Source organism: Phoenix dactylifera, chromosome 2, assembly GCF_009389715.1.
Source record: "Phoenix dactylifera cultivar Barhee BC4 chromosome 2, palm_55x_up_171113_PBpolish2nd_filt_p, whole genome shotgun sequence".
Lineage (NCBI taxonomy): Eukaryota > Viridiplantae > Streptophyta > Magnoliopsida > Arecales > Arecaceae > Phoenix > Phoenix dactylifera.
In genome coordinates, this window is record NC_052393.1 from 5,562,846 (window position 1) to 5,578,350 (window position 15,505).

The following is a 15,505-nucleotide window of genomic DNA, read 5'->3' on the forward strand; positions in this document are numbered from 1 at the left end:
ACATACCTGACCAGCTTAGTCGCCGTAATGCAATACCCATGACCTTTGGACTTGTCAAACTCCAGCAGTGAGACACACCCAGTTCACTGAGATCATGCGAGTGCAAACATCTTAGGATGCGAACGTGCGAGAAAAAGCTTTGATGGCTGCGATCACCCACTTGAGCATGAGCTGAATTAATAATTTGCCTTCATTGAAAACAGGTATACATCTACTAAAGAGGAAAAGCTGGATATGTATATACATGGTTGTGCATGTATAAGAAAAAGATGTATGGACAGCTAATATAAACACTGGACTACCATACTTGTTGATGTTGAGCAAATCAGATGATGGATATCGTTGTTTTGTATAAAAGCACCTCCTAGACATACAAATGGCAGGACACAAATGAAAGATCCAGTGGTTTCCATTACAACAGTCAAGGTGAATGTGAGCAGCGCACCCATGCTGTTCCTTCATCATCCCTGAAAACTTTAAAGAAAAGTACTCATTTCACTTTAAAAGCAATCTCACCAGGCTTCTTACCTTTGCGAGGCTCCAGTGCCGGCCATTGTGATTGATCCCTGCCACAAAATGACGTTTCATGGACCATTAGTGACCAGTTTGTCATTTACACGTACAAACCGGAGGGCTTTCAAGTTTCAGCCCTGTAATTTATGACAAATAATGAACAATAAGATGTAGAGAGCTCTGTCGCCCAAGGACCACCCTAAAGGGCAGATGCAAATACAGTTGCTTTTTATTCATACTTCCATGGCATGGGACTAACTGTATAAAAGAATAAAATAAATTGGAAGAGCAGTAGATCGACCCCTTCATACAGTGGAATACCCACCCTACAAGAATTGATCAAGTATATACAAATAACGTTCCACAATTTCTTTCCTTTGCCTGATTTCACAAGGTTCCCTGCCCCAAAACAAAAGAAAAAAAAAAGAGATATATATATAAGACAGGCGTGAACCCCCAATGAATCCAGAATCATGCCAGCACCTCAATTTGAGGCTTGCAAAAGAATCAATTATGTGAATCCTCCCATGCTAGAAACACAAGCTGTTAATCAACCACAACTTGAAGTTGAGCCTTCCCTTCCTGTAGTTAGAGCCGAGTCAATAGTCATAGTTAGCATCAGTCTCTCGCAGCATACATTAAAACGCATGCCTGCCAGTTAAATCTTTGCCTTCTGGCAGTCTACAGCTAGAGCTGCCTTCATCGGCAGCATTGTTAGGAAAAGAAAGGCCTCTAACTTTCAAGCGCTTTGGCCCAAGTTCTATGGATGGTGATTCCTTCGTGTTCTCCACAGTGTTACATTGAAGAATGTCCTTTTGGTTCTCAATAAATTTTAGTTTCACAGCTTCTCCTTCATTTGTAAACCTCCCCTCCGATGGTTGGAGCCTAATCTTTACTGGTTCTGGAATTCCTCCCCAAAGCCTGTTTCTAGGTACAAGATCTGGAATCTGGTTAGAAGGGATGTTCGGAACAGAACAACAATTTGCCATATCCGGAGCATATTTTTTTGGTGATGACATACGCATGGGTCTTACTTCAGAATGGAGCTTCTTCAGTCGTTTCAATACCTGGCAAGGCATCATAACTTTTAAAAGAGAATTTCCAAACAACAACTGAGAAGCTAGCATATATGTCTGTATATATGTATATAACCAAAAGTAAATGTTGGACATGTTAAGCAGAAAATGATAGTAGGCAAAACTGAAAACAGGAAGTATATACTTCTAATTTTCTTTTTCTTTCTACAAGCTATACAAGGACATTATATACATTCCAGAAAGGAGTTGATAACTAGCATACAGCAAATTTAATTGCTAGAATTTGAAGGTGGATACCACTAAAGTGGAGAACTTCAACTATACAAGTTTTTCATTACATCAAACTTCACTGTCAATGATGAATAAGACTGATTTGATCCATTTTGGATTCTCATTCAAATGAATCAGCATGACACAGTTTTTATTTTCAGATGATCCTAGCATTGAACCTGATAGGCATTTTCCCAGTCAGTAGTGAACCTTACACAGTGCAGTACAGGGAGAGACATTTCAGGTACCAATGACTGCATTGGCCTATTCTTGTTTAACCAGTCTCCGAAAAAATGTGGGATCCTTTTTCAGCATATGAAGAATACTTCACTATCACCTCTAAGGAGCGTTGACCCCCCATGGTACAACTAGTATATGGCGGTAAATCGAGGAAATCAACTCAAGGGCCGCTTTTGGCTCATGGGCCAGTGAAATAGATAGATTTCAAAATAACGCTAAAATAATACATGATACAGCATTTTTGGAGACGAACATCATACATATGACCCAATCGCCTTCCTTTTATCTCTAATCGCTTTAAAAAAAATACAAAGAGATAATCCAGCAAGTGTCAATTGACTTATTGGGTGCATTTTGAATGCACTGGCAAATTGCAAACTTATAGATGCAATCAGATAATTACCATGGTGTTGAACCTCATCCATCTACCATGTATGATTATCCTTCACTACAGACCTATTGCATCAACCGGGGAAAGTATGGTGTTTGCTCGCTTTTACCCTTGTACATTGTGTGACATAGCTTTTATTGCATGGTACTACTTTGGGCTTTTGACTAAAAAAATCATTATACCAGGAAGTGAGGTAACCATTATATATATAAATCTCAAGAACTCCATCAATCAGAAGACCAAAGAGCCCCCATGTAAAAACAGTTGCATAATACAAACTGCGAAAAATTAGACTGCATTAGACCATATGGAAACAAATCTGTGTAGGTCAAAATCAATAAATGGGGGTTCTACAATGAAAATTCGTCAGAACATGATCAACCATGTCCAAAACATCTACAGACCAAAAATCATATGTTTCACAGGTCTCCTATACATGCACCAATAAATCACACTAATGAAGTTGGTTTTCTAAAATGGGTTAAAGTCTAGATGAATCAAGGATCGAAATAGTTGACCTTGATCTAAGCACCTCAATAAACATATAATCCAAAAATTAACTGTTCTGTTTGCTCCTGACCAACAAAACAAATCAAAATATATTCTATCAGACTATTAAAACTATCACTTAGGATAACTGCTTTCCGATACTTAGCCATTTTAAATGTTATTAGTTATGCCTAACTTGGAGATTGCTTTATAGTCGACCTCATATTTCATTGCAAAAGGATTGGAGGAGGAGGGGGAGGAGTATTAGTTATGTTTAACTTGGAGATTTGCTTTATATTCAACCCCGTATTAGTTATGATGATTAGTTATCCTTAACAATTTCAATTTTCATTTAAGAACCTAAAGAATTAAATTTGACCCATCTATTTTTGATATAAACCCAAAAACACAGCCAATTCTGCTTTTTCCATCCGGAAAAAGCTCAACAATGTCTTTAGCTGGTTGTAGTGTATGCAAGCAAACCTTTTTGATCACCCAGTATCCCTACATATCATGATGATAACTTGGCTTCCAGTCAAAGGTTACAACTTTCATCCCTAATGATAAGAGGAACATGGGATCAGGTCTTTTTTTTTCTGGATCGATGACATCTAACATAGAACCGTCACGTACCATCTTGCAGAGCACCTAAACTTACGCCACAATATAACCAAGCCAAAATTGTAATAAGCTGGCCATGGTTGTTTAACCACGCTAACTAATATAAAGAAGATTTCTCTTTTTTGCACCTACAACCTAGCTCAACTTAAGGTCTTTTGGGTTCACCTAATTTTTAGAAAGATTCTCCTACATATTTTCCTATATAGTTGCTCATATAAATAAGATAATCATAAGCAAAGTGATCCATATTAACTTCAAGAACAAAATAATCATGAAAAGAAATCTAAAACCTTACATTCATTAGATTTGCAATGTTCCTTGGCACTCCCTCCCAATTATGAAATATGAAAGCTACAATCTTGAAAATCAACCCATGCAATCATATATGACCATCATTACACCAGCTTTGACAATCAAATGTAACAAAATAGGTTCACATGGAGTTGCTCGATCTTCAGAAGGAACATAATTTTCCAATACCATAGCCATCCTAACTGGTTTACCATAGATGACTCAATCTTCAACCATCTGACTCAAGAAAGATCCTTCAACTAAAAATCCTAGATTTCATAAGATCTTTTTCTTCTCTAACACCAATTGTTGCAATTTAAGTATGAGATATTAGGAAATCAGGCATGGTAAGCACAACTAATCTACATGAGTTTGTAATCAACATGAGTGAACCTCTTTTCTTTTATAATTTATGTACTTTATTCTTAAAACCTTTTAACAATAAGGTGGCTAACACCTCTAATTTCATCAAAAAGCAAGTGCTTGCAATATAGTGTGCTAACACCTCCCATTTTATTAGGAGAAAAAAAAAAGTTTGTAATCTAGTAGCCTTGTAACTAAACTTTCTTGACAAATCTGCCAATAGGGTACTCCTGATCAACCTAACCTCTGTAGATATTATAATGCCTGTAGGCTGTAGTTCGCATACTAAACAATTTAGATTTCTCACTAGCTCCAGAAGCAACCAACTTGTACATTTCTTGGACTCACTGGAAATAACAGAAATTTTTCTTAACAGGAGGAACAAGTTGAACAAGGTTTCATTCTAACAAAAGTGAAATAACTACAGGGTGTAGTGATAGTTTGAAAGATCAGAACTTGACTTACAACTATTTTTTCAGCAAATATAATGGGAGAACAAAGCTGGAGAAAGTTTGACGCTAATGGACTTTCTTTTTAAAAAAAGTAGCAACAGTTTGCAATTTTATGAACAAAAAAACTGTGAATACTTCATATTTCAGAATAAAATTAATTCTTTTGTAATTATAAGATAGACCAATTTTTTCTCTTTGATGCTACTTTGATCTTTAACATGTTGCCACACATCCTCTTTCATAGGCATGGCAGTTTCATTAATGCATGCAAAAGCAAGTCCTCTGGTAGGACAGCCATCTAGGAAATCCCTTCTCAAAGTTCAACTACACTGCTATTAAGCATCACTTAAGTAGCATCTTAGTTTAAGCTAATTTCACAAATGCTTCTTTCACAATTGGCAATTAGCAGAAAATATAACTATGATTTCCCATGACGATCACTTAGTTAAGAGCACGAGCGAAAGCTATTAGTGAGGTCCACATCAAGGATTGCATGGCACAATCACTCAACCTAGCATTACAAAGCCAATGACTGTTATGCACAGGACTGGACAGCATTGATACGATGGATACATTGCCAATCTGTACCATGCGGGATGTACCATGACTAAGGCATTGACATGGTCCAGATTACAGGGACACCTACATCATGATTGCCAAACTGTGTCAGCTCATTTGGTCCCTATTATCGGAATAGCCAATATATATTTAGGGAATGAACATAAGCAAGAGGAAAGCAATGATGAATGTATGCTCCAATGATAGAGAAACTAAATGCTTATAATGATTCCAAGAATTGAAGGCAAATGATCTTTACAAGAATGAAATAACTTATGCTACATCCAGCAATGGTGAAAGAGTCGCCCCGGCACCCCCCCCCCCCAAACACACCACACACACACACACACACACACACACACACACACACACACACATATATATATATATATCACTAATTTAGTTGTTTAGTTAGTTGTCAAGGAGCAATGTTTTAACTATACCTATGTTCGAACACATGCACATGTACGTAAGAATGTTAAAAAAATAAAAACCTCCGCCTCCAATGTCCCTAAACACTCAGATCTCTAAACACACACACACACACACACACACACACACATATATATATATATATCCCAAATTTTAACCCTCACTTCCTAACTACCCACCCTCCCAACCCAAATGCTAACCCTACCCACAAAGCAACTAGCAAAGGCCTAAAACCCCCTCACCCCTCTCCCTGACCATCAGCTCATGTCTTCCCAATCCTCATAAACCAAGCTTGACTTACCTTCTTGTCCTAGTTAGCCCCAAAAATCTCCTCACTCCCTAGGCTCTTTGTCCTCCAGCTAGCTGCCAGCTTAAAGTTTGTTTATTACAATGCTAAGTTTAACAGGAGGAGAGCTTGAATAGCACAAGCTTGGCTCAACCAGAACACTGGACTAAACAAACCTAATACCCTTATGTCATTTTCAACCCATGAAGACAAGAAATCAAGATCCCATGCAGAGTGGGAAGCATGATGTAACGATTGGCAGATATGTAGATGAGAAAGACTAGAGAAAGGAATTAAGTGATAGAGGAGGGTAATGAAGGCCTCTCGAGGCTTGAAATGTCATGGTGGCGAGACTTGATGACACCTTAACTCACTAGTCACTACAGATACAAAACCATTTTGAATCCTAATTAAAGTTCAAATAACATAATTATAACTTGTCAAGTGCCATCTTGAAATGACCTCAGTATCATACCATGATGCTTTTTAGCCATTCAAGAAAAAAAAATTATATGATTGCAACCTTTTGGAAAATGGAAAATTAATACACTTTGAAGACTAAAAACCAAAAGAAGAGACGAATGATTACAAAACAATTGAAACTCTTTCATTCTGAACAAAGTTTGACAAAATTCAAAAGAACAATAATGTGGGATACTATTTTCCAAAAAGTCAATTTTTTACATCCAGGATGCTAAATACAGGAATTATTTTTTCCTCCTTGTGTCAAACATGACTAGGGGAAAAAAACATCAGTCAAATATTTTACCAGATAGAACTTTTAGTAATCCTTAAAAAATATACTAGGAACCTTACCTGCTCCTTTATCAATTGCTTTGAGTAATGCTAATGAATCTACTACCAGTTATAACTTTCGGGTACCATTCAATATTTAATGCGGCATATGCAACAAATCTGAATAGATATTTTTATCTGCATTGTATTAAAAAAAAAGTACATGATTGTAATGATTACTACATGTAGATCTATACTGATAGAAATGGCAAAGCTTTAGCAAGTTCAGGTGAGATATTCGTGAATAATTTAGCTTAAGGAATATTCTGATCAACTTGGGATGTGAAAGACAGAAGTCAAAACAAAACACATCTGGACAAAAACAGGATGGGGCAGAAGAGCATATATCGATTGTCCATACTTAAATGCAGTTAATAACCCTAGTGGCTATTGGTTTGCCAAAAACAGCAAGAGTTATTAACTAAAAAACTTCCAATTTTTTGTACACATGCATTCACCAGATCCATTATATATAAAAATTAACCATTTAGGCCAGAAAGCTATCGAATAATAGACGGGTACTTTTTTTTGTTTGGGGGAGGGCAGGCTACGGTGAAGCAACTCTATCAAACATATGCAAAGTTCACAGGCATCGTATGCCATATCAATGAAAAATAAACCGAATTTCTAGTTTCCAATTCTTTAAATCAATCTGGTCCTTTGTTGACAAAAAATTCTTGCAACCAAAAGTCTAGAACAAGAATGTAGTGCAATCATGTTGAGACTTTTCCTTTCTCTCCCTTGCAGAATACAATTGACACCCACGCCTTCATGGCTTGGGTCATCCCTGACTAGATAGAAGTCCCTCTGCCAACTTTATGATTATTAGAGGACCAATAAAAATTGGAGTTTCTACATGATCACTTCAATAATATTAACCACGTGAAGCCATTATAGTTCTGACTACATGTGAACCAGTACAAATAAACAAAAAATGGAAAAAAAAAAGAAGAAAAACTCTAGTATGGCCTCTATGTAAATGGGGTGAGGGATAAACCTAAATTTAATAACCACAAAATAACCTCCAAAATTAAGAAAATGAGCGTGAAAAAAATGTTATATGGCACAGAGCTGATCTTATCGAATATAATAAAGGCAAAGCAAAAGGGTTAGCATCCATGGAAGCAAAGTTGATGTTAACAAGTTCTACTAAGTCTTGTAGCTGGCACCCGCCCTACTCTTGGGGTTATCTGTACCTTTTTCCCCTTTGATTTTTGATGCTGAGTGCTGTCCTTTAGCTGCAATAAATTTAATTTCATTGATCAAAAAGTAATGTTAACATATCAGCCACACATTAGAGATTAATGTAATAAGGCAGAGCACATTGATTAAGCAAAAAGACAAACTGTAGGTAAGCATTCAGTTCCAGTGAAATTTGTATGGTTAAGTAACAAGCTATTTAAGATGCATATGATAGGATATTCAGCGCAAAAAACCTAAGCACGTCTCATATAGCAACAAATACAGATTCATTAATACTATACCTGATGTTCAGGAAGCATTCTGGTCTCCCCAACAGATCTTTTCTCTATGCTCATGCTGGACCTGCGCTTAACTCTGAACATTTCTGAATCAGAATCATCACTTTCTTGTACACTTAAAATGTCATGAGAACCGGCTTTGTCAGCAGAAGAAGTTTTGTCAGATGTAACTGGTACTGCAGATTCAGATTCACCAGCTGATACCCTCTCAGAACTCTTGGTCTGAATAAATGTCATCCTACTATAATTTGTATACCCCTGGCATATCAACTGACTGTTAATATGTTCCAAATATTAAAAAAGAATAAACCTAGTATACTATTCTCTTCATGGCACAAGCATCTAATTATTGTTTATTAAAAAGACAACACCACGATCAAGAAAACCTTACGTTGTTATGCAATATGCTCTCTTCTTGTGCACCAGGGCTTGCTTCAAATTTTATCTCACAATATGGCTTGTATCCACCACCTTCCCTGCATTGAAACAAGTTTGGTTGTAGACATGACTCATCACATTCTTGTGCTTGCTTTTGGACCTCCTCTAGTATTCCATCCTCCCGCTCAAACTTTTTAGATACAGCCTCCAATTTGAGAATGTCCTCCCTTGAATGCACAACACGATTATAGCCGCAAGGGCAATTCCTCAGCTCTTTCTCTGAGTTAAACAGGCAGGGATAATCAAACCAGTCAAACAGATTGTAGAAAGATGACAAAAAAAAGAATAAAGAAAATTGAATAGTTAAATTTCTTGTCCATACCATGACGGAGGCAGATAGGACCCACATGGCAGTTACATGCAACATAAGAAACATAACAATCACGCCGGCAGATGCTGCATGGCACCAATAAAGGAAATTTTGAATTACAGCACATGCGAGCTCCCATTTTCATGAGCGACCAACGACCACGGTGTTGGAACCGCATTAAATGCACAAAAGAAATCATAATGCTGTGTTGGGAGCGGAAATCTTCAGAAGGCTCTTTGGGATCAGGATTCGACAGTCTCTTAGAAAGAAGCACAGCTTCCTTGCAGAGAAGCTCCTCATGAGGAAGTAATGGCGTCCTATTAAGAAGTGCATAACGCTGGCTAGCCACAGCCCCAAAGGGGAACCAATCGCCAATAGCAAAGTTTACTGCCTCTCCACAATTGAAACCTAGAGATACCCAAGAAAAACCAAGGTTCATCAAAGTGAACAAGGTTCATATGCATGAAGAAAACATTTGTATCCACAATTTTGACAAGCTCACCATGACTGAAGCCTGCATGATAAGCTCGAGGAAAGGTGATAACAAACTCTCCAGGTTTTTGTACAGCTTTATAAACAGGAACATTATGTTCCAACAGAATATTAGGAGGAAACATTGTAGTCTTTCCCAGGAGTATATCAAATGCTGCCTCATATCCTTGACCGGCCAAAATTTCACGATCATAAACATGCTCATAAACAACCTTTTCAAACTCTGAAGCAGCATGGCCTGGAATTCCATACCAAGTTTTAGATGCTCCGCAATGGTGATAATTAATGCTGGAAGAAGCAGTCAACACTTTATATCAGAAGAAATAATCGATAAGGAACAGATATCATAACTAAAATCCAAGTAGTTCGGGTATATACCTGTACAAATAGTGATCTTCCACATGCCAAGCGAACATGCTAAAAAGCATCCCAATATAGAGCATTGGATCTGTCACTCCCTGTAACAGACCAGAAAATTACAACCCACAAAAGCATGCAAATAATGCAGACTGTCATTAAATGATAAAAGGTTGATTGGTCATTCACTCACAGGAATTGCCGTCCCCAGAAGCCTCAGCGTAGAATTGGGCAGCCGAGGAAGTCTCTGAACACAACCAGAAACACAGATTAGGTTTGGAAGAAACATAGATCTATAAGACTCACCCGAACATCCAATATTAAAAATATAAACGATATTTCAACATCAGCTTAATGCATGTAAACATGCATGATGGCTGCACATAAAGAAGTGGATGCTCAGCTTAATGCAGGTAGCATGCATGACTGCTGCACATGAAGAAGCAAATTTCACACCCAGGAAAGAAAATGACAGCACAGGGCTAATACAATGCAAAGGTAAGTTATACATTCTCCAGATGCATGCGCACATTGATGGAGGCTAAACATTCTTAGAATTATACAAACATATACCCATGACCAATAGGAACAATAGGCAATAGGATAATGACACTCGGGCATAAAAATGGAAAATGGGATAACTATTACAATAGTACAATACAAGTAGGGAAAATATGCATATAGGGATTTTTGACAGCATGCTTCCTCACATACATGTCTCTGCAAATACTATCTATAAAATTACCTGACAAACAAGATGTATTCCATCCATACAAATGTGAAAGAGAGGTGAATATGTAAGAGCAGTTTAGCTGCTATATATTTAAAGTATTACTGCATCACACATTTACACAGAAAAATACAAAAAGAAAAAATGATCGTCACCTTCAAGTTCCATTTGCTTTTTCCAAGCTGATCACTCGGAGAAGATGAGAAGGCACTACCATCAATGTCACATGCATACTCAACGGACTCTGTCTTGCCAAAAGCAATTTCATGCCAAAATTGTTCTTCCAAGTACTTAGCTGGGAGGCACCCAGAACTAGAGTATCTTCGAGCAAATACCTTGTTTGCCATCTTCTCAAAATCTCGAAAAGTATACTTTCTGAAATGACATGCCGACAGTCACATTGTGCATAAAATAAAAAAAAATAATAAAAAAAATGCAGAGTTGAGAAAATAACCAACCTTCCACTCATGAAAAAGGTGACCTTGTCATCGATAGCCCAATCAGAAAGGCGTAGAGGTTGCACTCTAGTGGTGAACTTAAATGCAGCTTGCTCCTTCATCAATACGACACCAGCAGGCACAGAAGCACTAATAGGGGAAATAATCTTACATATACCTGCAACATGTTACTAAGTTCAACTCTAATACTTTCTAAAGACCCACTGCATATGACATAAGACCAAGATTTGCCATCTCGATACCGGACCCCATACCAGTACCATTCTATTATAGGGTCGATAAGGTACTATGAATCGGTTCGATACTGGTATGGTATGGTACACCACGGTACTGACGGGTACAACAAATCTCGCATAACACTATTCGATATGGATAAGTAAATGAAATATACAATAGAGATCCCTACTTCAATAGTCTTTCACAGGATGCACTAAAATGCGTAGGCCATATAAATATACATAAAAAGATTAAAATAAGGCAAGTCCAATGTGAATAGGATAGATTCACATGTAAAGACACATTTCATCAGTTTAACGATCAAAGAAGCCAAATCTCCAACATGGACAGCTACTATCATGTGTTCAAATAATGGAATATAACGGTCAATGAGCACAAATAAGATTGGAACTGGGAGGGTACTGAAATCTTATGACTTATCAGTAAATAAATCTTGAAGCTAAGTTTTCACTTATCAATACCAGAAAATAATTAAATAATCAAAGTAAGGACGTAAATGTAAAGATTTTGGTATTTAATGCTTATAAACATGATGTCAACATCTATTTCATGCACGGTATTGTAGGCATTATCGGTTAAAATGCATTTTTTGTTGTTATTGTGACTGTCATAAACTGTTCGTATAAGTTAAGCATTGCTGGGCATGCACAAATAGGATGTCTTGCCTATCCATGGCATGAAAAGTACACAAACCTCTTGATAATAGGGACCATGCATGTAGGGACATGTGTTTGATTGACACAGATCTCGTTTACAAGCACATAGACATAAGTCACTTATCTGAAATGCCAACCAAATTTAGAAGTAAAAAACTAAAACAATTTTATTTACTCAGTGGTAAAAATTCCCCCATCTAACTTATTGTGATCAAAACTTAGAATATCATCAAAGAATAGAAATAAATATCTGCTCAAAGGGCCAACCTTAACATCTAGAAGAAAAATTGTTCGCAGAATCAAGTAGAACTTGAGAATTGCAAAAATATATTTGCTGAAAAGTACGAAGAACATGAACAAATAAAGCAGCTTAACCTGCATGACAGCTGGACATACAAATCGATACCGAAGAACCTTTCAAAAAATGATGAGATCTTTCAGGGGCCTAAAAAAAATAAATAATTGGAAACATGGTGTGAGAAATCAGAGCAGGTGCGACCTCAAGGGATTGCCAAAGGAAATGGGCATACAAAGAGTCCGAGACAGCTACCAAATCATTACTGTTCATGTGCAATGGTCTGGAGGAACATAGGTTGTAACACATAAAACTAAATAGCAAATGAAAATCACTGGTCAATGTAATCCCTTCAGGCATAATTTTAGATCAATATATAATAATCATTAAGAGAAACAACAGAAATGGAACTGTACCATATTTTGAGGCCACAGGAGCAATCTGCTGGAGATAATTTAGCGGATCCTCAAACTCCTCCTTTGTGGGGCAGAATACAGGACAATCTGGGATCTTCTCAATCCATTCTAAGTTAGACAAGTCAAACTTTTCCACTTTGTGCTTTGAAAAAGCATCTGTAGCAGGACTACTGCCAAAAGAAAATGCATGTGCATTTCCATGTATTCTCACTCCACATGATGCAGAAGCTTTTAAACCATCACCTCCACTTCTAGACATCATATTGCCAGCATGAGTTGCTTCAGGCACAGTACCTGACATCATCCTTTGAAGCCTTTTACGCTTCAAAATTTCTAGCTCATTTTTAACCTCTCTCGATAAACAAGCCCTTCCTTCCACCTGTAGAAAGAGGGAATTGTACTGAGAGAAATGAACTACTCTATCACCCCATCACACACCAGTAAAGAAGGAAAGATGCTCTTATGTTAAATTTATAGACAAATACAGTGTATTCAAATGAAGGTTTACATCAGAGACAACCAAAAAAATTCCAACAGGTAACCTTAATATGTCCAATAAAGTTATTAAACTAAAGAGGGGGATCCTGGTGCACCTTAAAAGAGAAAACAGACATTGGAAATAAAGATTCCAGTAAATTTCATAACTTACAATTTCCTATTAGCAGAAAAGATAGCTGATAAATAGATTTAAGTGTGACAAATTTGCATGTCAACCAAGGAGGAAACCGTGTTCATATGAGTGCAAAAATAGCATCGTGAAACATGCGAAGGTTGATTTCCATGGAATTAAAAGAATGACGTTCTAAATAAAATCTACGTCGTCTATAAAACTACCCTGAGTTGTAAGACTTCCGAGCTAAAACCTCCCCGTGCAATTGAGTCAACTAAAGGATGATCCTTGAGTTGTCGTCACGAGAAATGGTACCAAACATCAAAAGGAAAGAAAAACCCCAGAAAAGAGAAAAAATTAGGCCTCAAAATCGTACCACCCTATACCCAGAACGAAAACAGCAGAAAACAGAAGGATTTGAAGTCTTCGACCGTTTAATTTAGTAGTAACAGCGTCATCTTATAATTCATACCTTAAAAAAGATGCCATAATAGAGATATTACCAGCGATCCGACCAAATGTAAGGGACTTGAGATTTTTTTTCTTATTTTTTCCAGGGGATATTAAATACAAAATAGAATTCAAAGTCAATTTAAGGAAAAAAGTTCAAAAAGGAAATAAAACGAAGACCGGTCGCCGTCATAACGACCTAAAAATAAGATCCCTGTGAATCTAACAGTAACGCTAAAACTAGAAAATTTTCCGAAATGCTCAACAAATCAAGAACCCAAAAAAAGATTCCCAGATAAAAGAAATTCCCTGCAGGGCAAACAACTATAATATAAATCAAAGCAAAGGCAGCCAGAACAATTCCAAAGAGATCTCCACCACTTACCATCTCATACCGATCGCGGATCCGTGACCCCTCCACCGTCCGCCGAATGAAGAAATCCGCCGAAAGAATTCCAAATCCTCCGCGGGAGGACAAGCAGCCCCACCGAAAGAGATCAAAGAACCGCCCTCCGCTTCAAAAGCAAAGGCCACATTCCCCTCCGGGCACCGAATCGAGACGAGATCCGGAGCCTCCCTTCGACGTCACGGCAGCGGAACCGCCTCCAAGAATTTAATGGCTCCGGGCGAAGAAACCAAGAGAGAAGGCCGTAAAGATTCGGTGAGAGGCGATTCCCGGCGAGGAGAAGGGCCTTTCCGGCGAGAAAAGCTGGTTTTCCGGCGAGAGAAGGAGGCGGGGAGGTAGGAAGGAAAACGGAAGCCGCACTGTGCGGAACGGAAAGAGCCTTGGAAAACCGGAAAAAGGGAAAAGAGCGCGTATTTATAGTTAGCGAATTAAAAAAAAGAAGGGAAGAGAAGGGAGCAAGAAAGAGTGCAGTAGTTGTTGGGTGGTTCGACCAAACGTCCCACTAACGGAACCGCGTTTCTCCGCTACCGTTTCTTCCCTCCCCATCCACCCCAAATTACCGTCCTAGCCCCACTACTTCAACCGATTTACTCGTCTGTTGCTTCAATCAATCAATCTGGACCGTTGATAGGTGAAGGTTTTTCCGGTAAATTATGTGAAAAAGATGGGGAACGGAAAGGCTAGCGACCGAACCGGACGGCGGTCCCGAGAGCTTTCGTCGCTTTCGATGCGAGGAAAAAGATCGCGAGAAATTGAAAAACGCCCGCGAAGTACCCGGCGGTTCGTTCCAACGGGGAAAACCGCCGAGCCCCGAAGGGAGGAGTGGGGCACGTGGGGGAGACTCAGCGGCAAGGGGGGGTGGCGATCGGGACCGCGGACGCCGGCACGTTGCCGAGGATGGCGTGACGGTCTAACCGATGTATAAACTTAAGAACGTGTTCCAGTACGGGATGAGCTGGCGGTTACGACGGTTCACGCAATACCGGCCAGGGTTCCTCCCCTGGCGGCATCACGGGGCATGCGGTTTCCCGACCGCAGGTGTGCCTCCGCAGCCCAAGTTCCGTTTCAATTCTCTGTCCTCACTATTTTATAGAATTTTATATAAATATCTTTTTGAAGTTAATATTTACATACATATATATATATATATATATATAAAATATTTATTTTTATTATTTTATTTTTTATTTTTATTTTTGCATATGTACCCCATCATCCGTTAAAAATTAATGGTTTCAAATTAAAATGACTAAAATATTTTTAATAAATAAATATGCAAAGAAAAAAAAATATTTTTTTTAATTAAAATAAATATGGTTTTTATTAATAGTATTAGAAGAATAGTATTTGTGAAAAATAATATTTTATAAAGTATAAAAATAAATATAAATATTTTAAAAATATTAGTTTAAATTTAAATTTTTGAAAGGG

The 15,505-nt window shown here is 37.9% G+C and overlaps 1 protein-coding gene across 2 annotated transcripts; it reads right to left on the bottom strand.

Annotated features, from left to right (window-relative positions):
• Positions 1–694: 694 nt before the first annotated feature.
• Positions 695–14,469, bottom strand: LOC103714565 (lysine-specific demethylase JMJ706). Of its 2 annotated transcripts, XM_026807455.2 has the most exons (12): positions 14,054–14,469; positions 12,609–12,987; positions 11,005–11,161; positions 10,702–10,921; positions 10,010–10,063; positions 9,838–9,917; positions 9,470–9,747; positions 8,980–9,375; positions 8,611–8,876; positions 8,223–8,477; positions 7,935–7,976; positions 695–1,580 (listed from the first exon to the last, which is right to left on the bottom strand). In XM_026807455.2, the coding sequence occupies exons 1-12, from the start codon at positions 14,054–14,056 to the stop codon at positions 1,152–1,154; spliced, it is 2,559 nt and encodes an 852-aa protein (XP_026663256.2). In that variant the 5' UTR covers positions 14,057–14,469; the 3' UTR covers positions 695–1,151. The 2 variants fall into 2 exon arrangements, with proteins under 2 accessions (XP_026663256.2, XP_008800075.2); XM_008801853.4 differs by lacking the exon at positions 7,935–7,976 and having other exon boundaries at positions 14,054–14,467.
• Between the last annotated feature and the right edge of the window lie 1,036 nt (positions 14,470–15,505).

What these genes read in the sequence shown, in the direction of transcription:
- LOC103714565 (XM_026807455.2), bottom strand. An exon ending in TCCTGTGGCCTCAAAATATG is followed by an intron (nt 11,162 to 12,608) that starts GTACAGTTCCAT and finishes AACATGTTGCAG; the next exon opens with GTATATGTAAGATTATTTCC. An exon ending in TTCTGGGGACGGCAATTCCT is followed by an intron (nt 9,918 to 10,009) that starts GTGAGTGAATGA and finishes GGTCTGTTACAG; the next exon opens with GGAGTGACAGATCCAATGCT.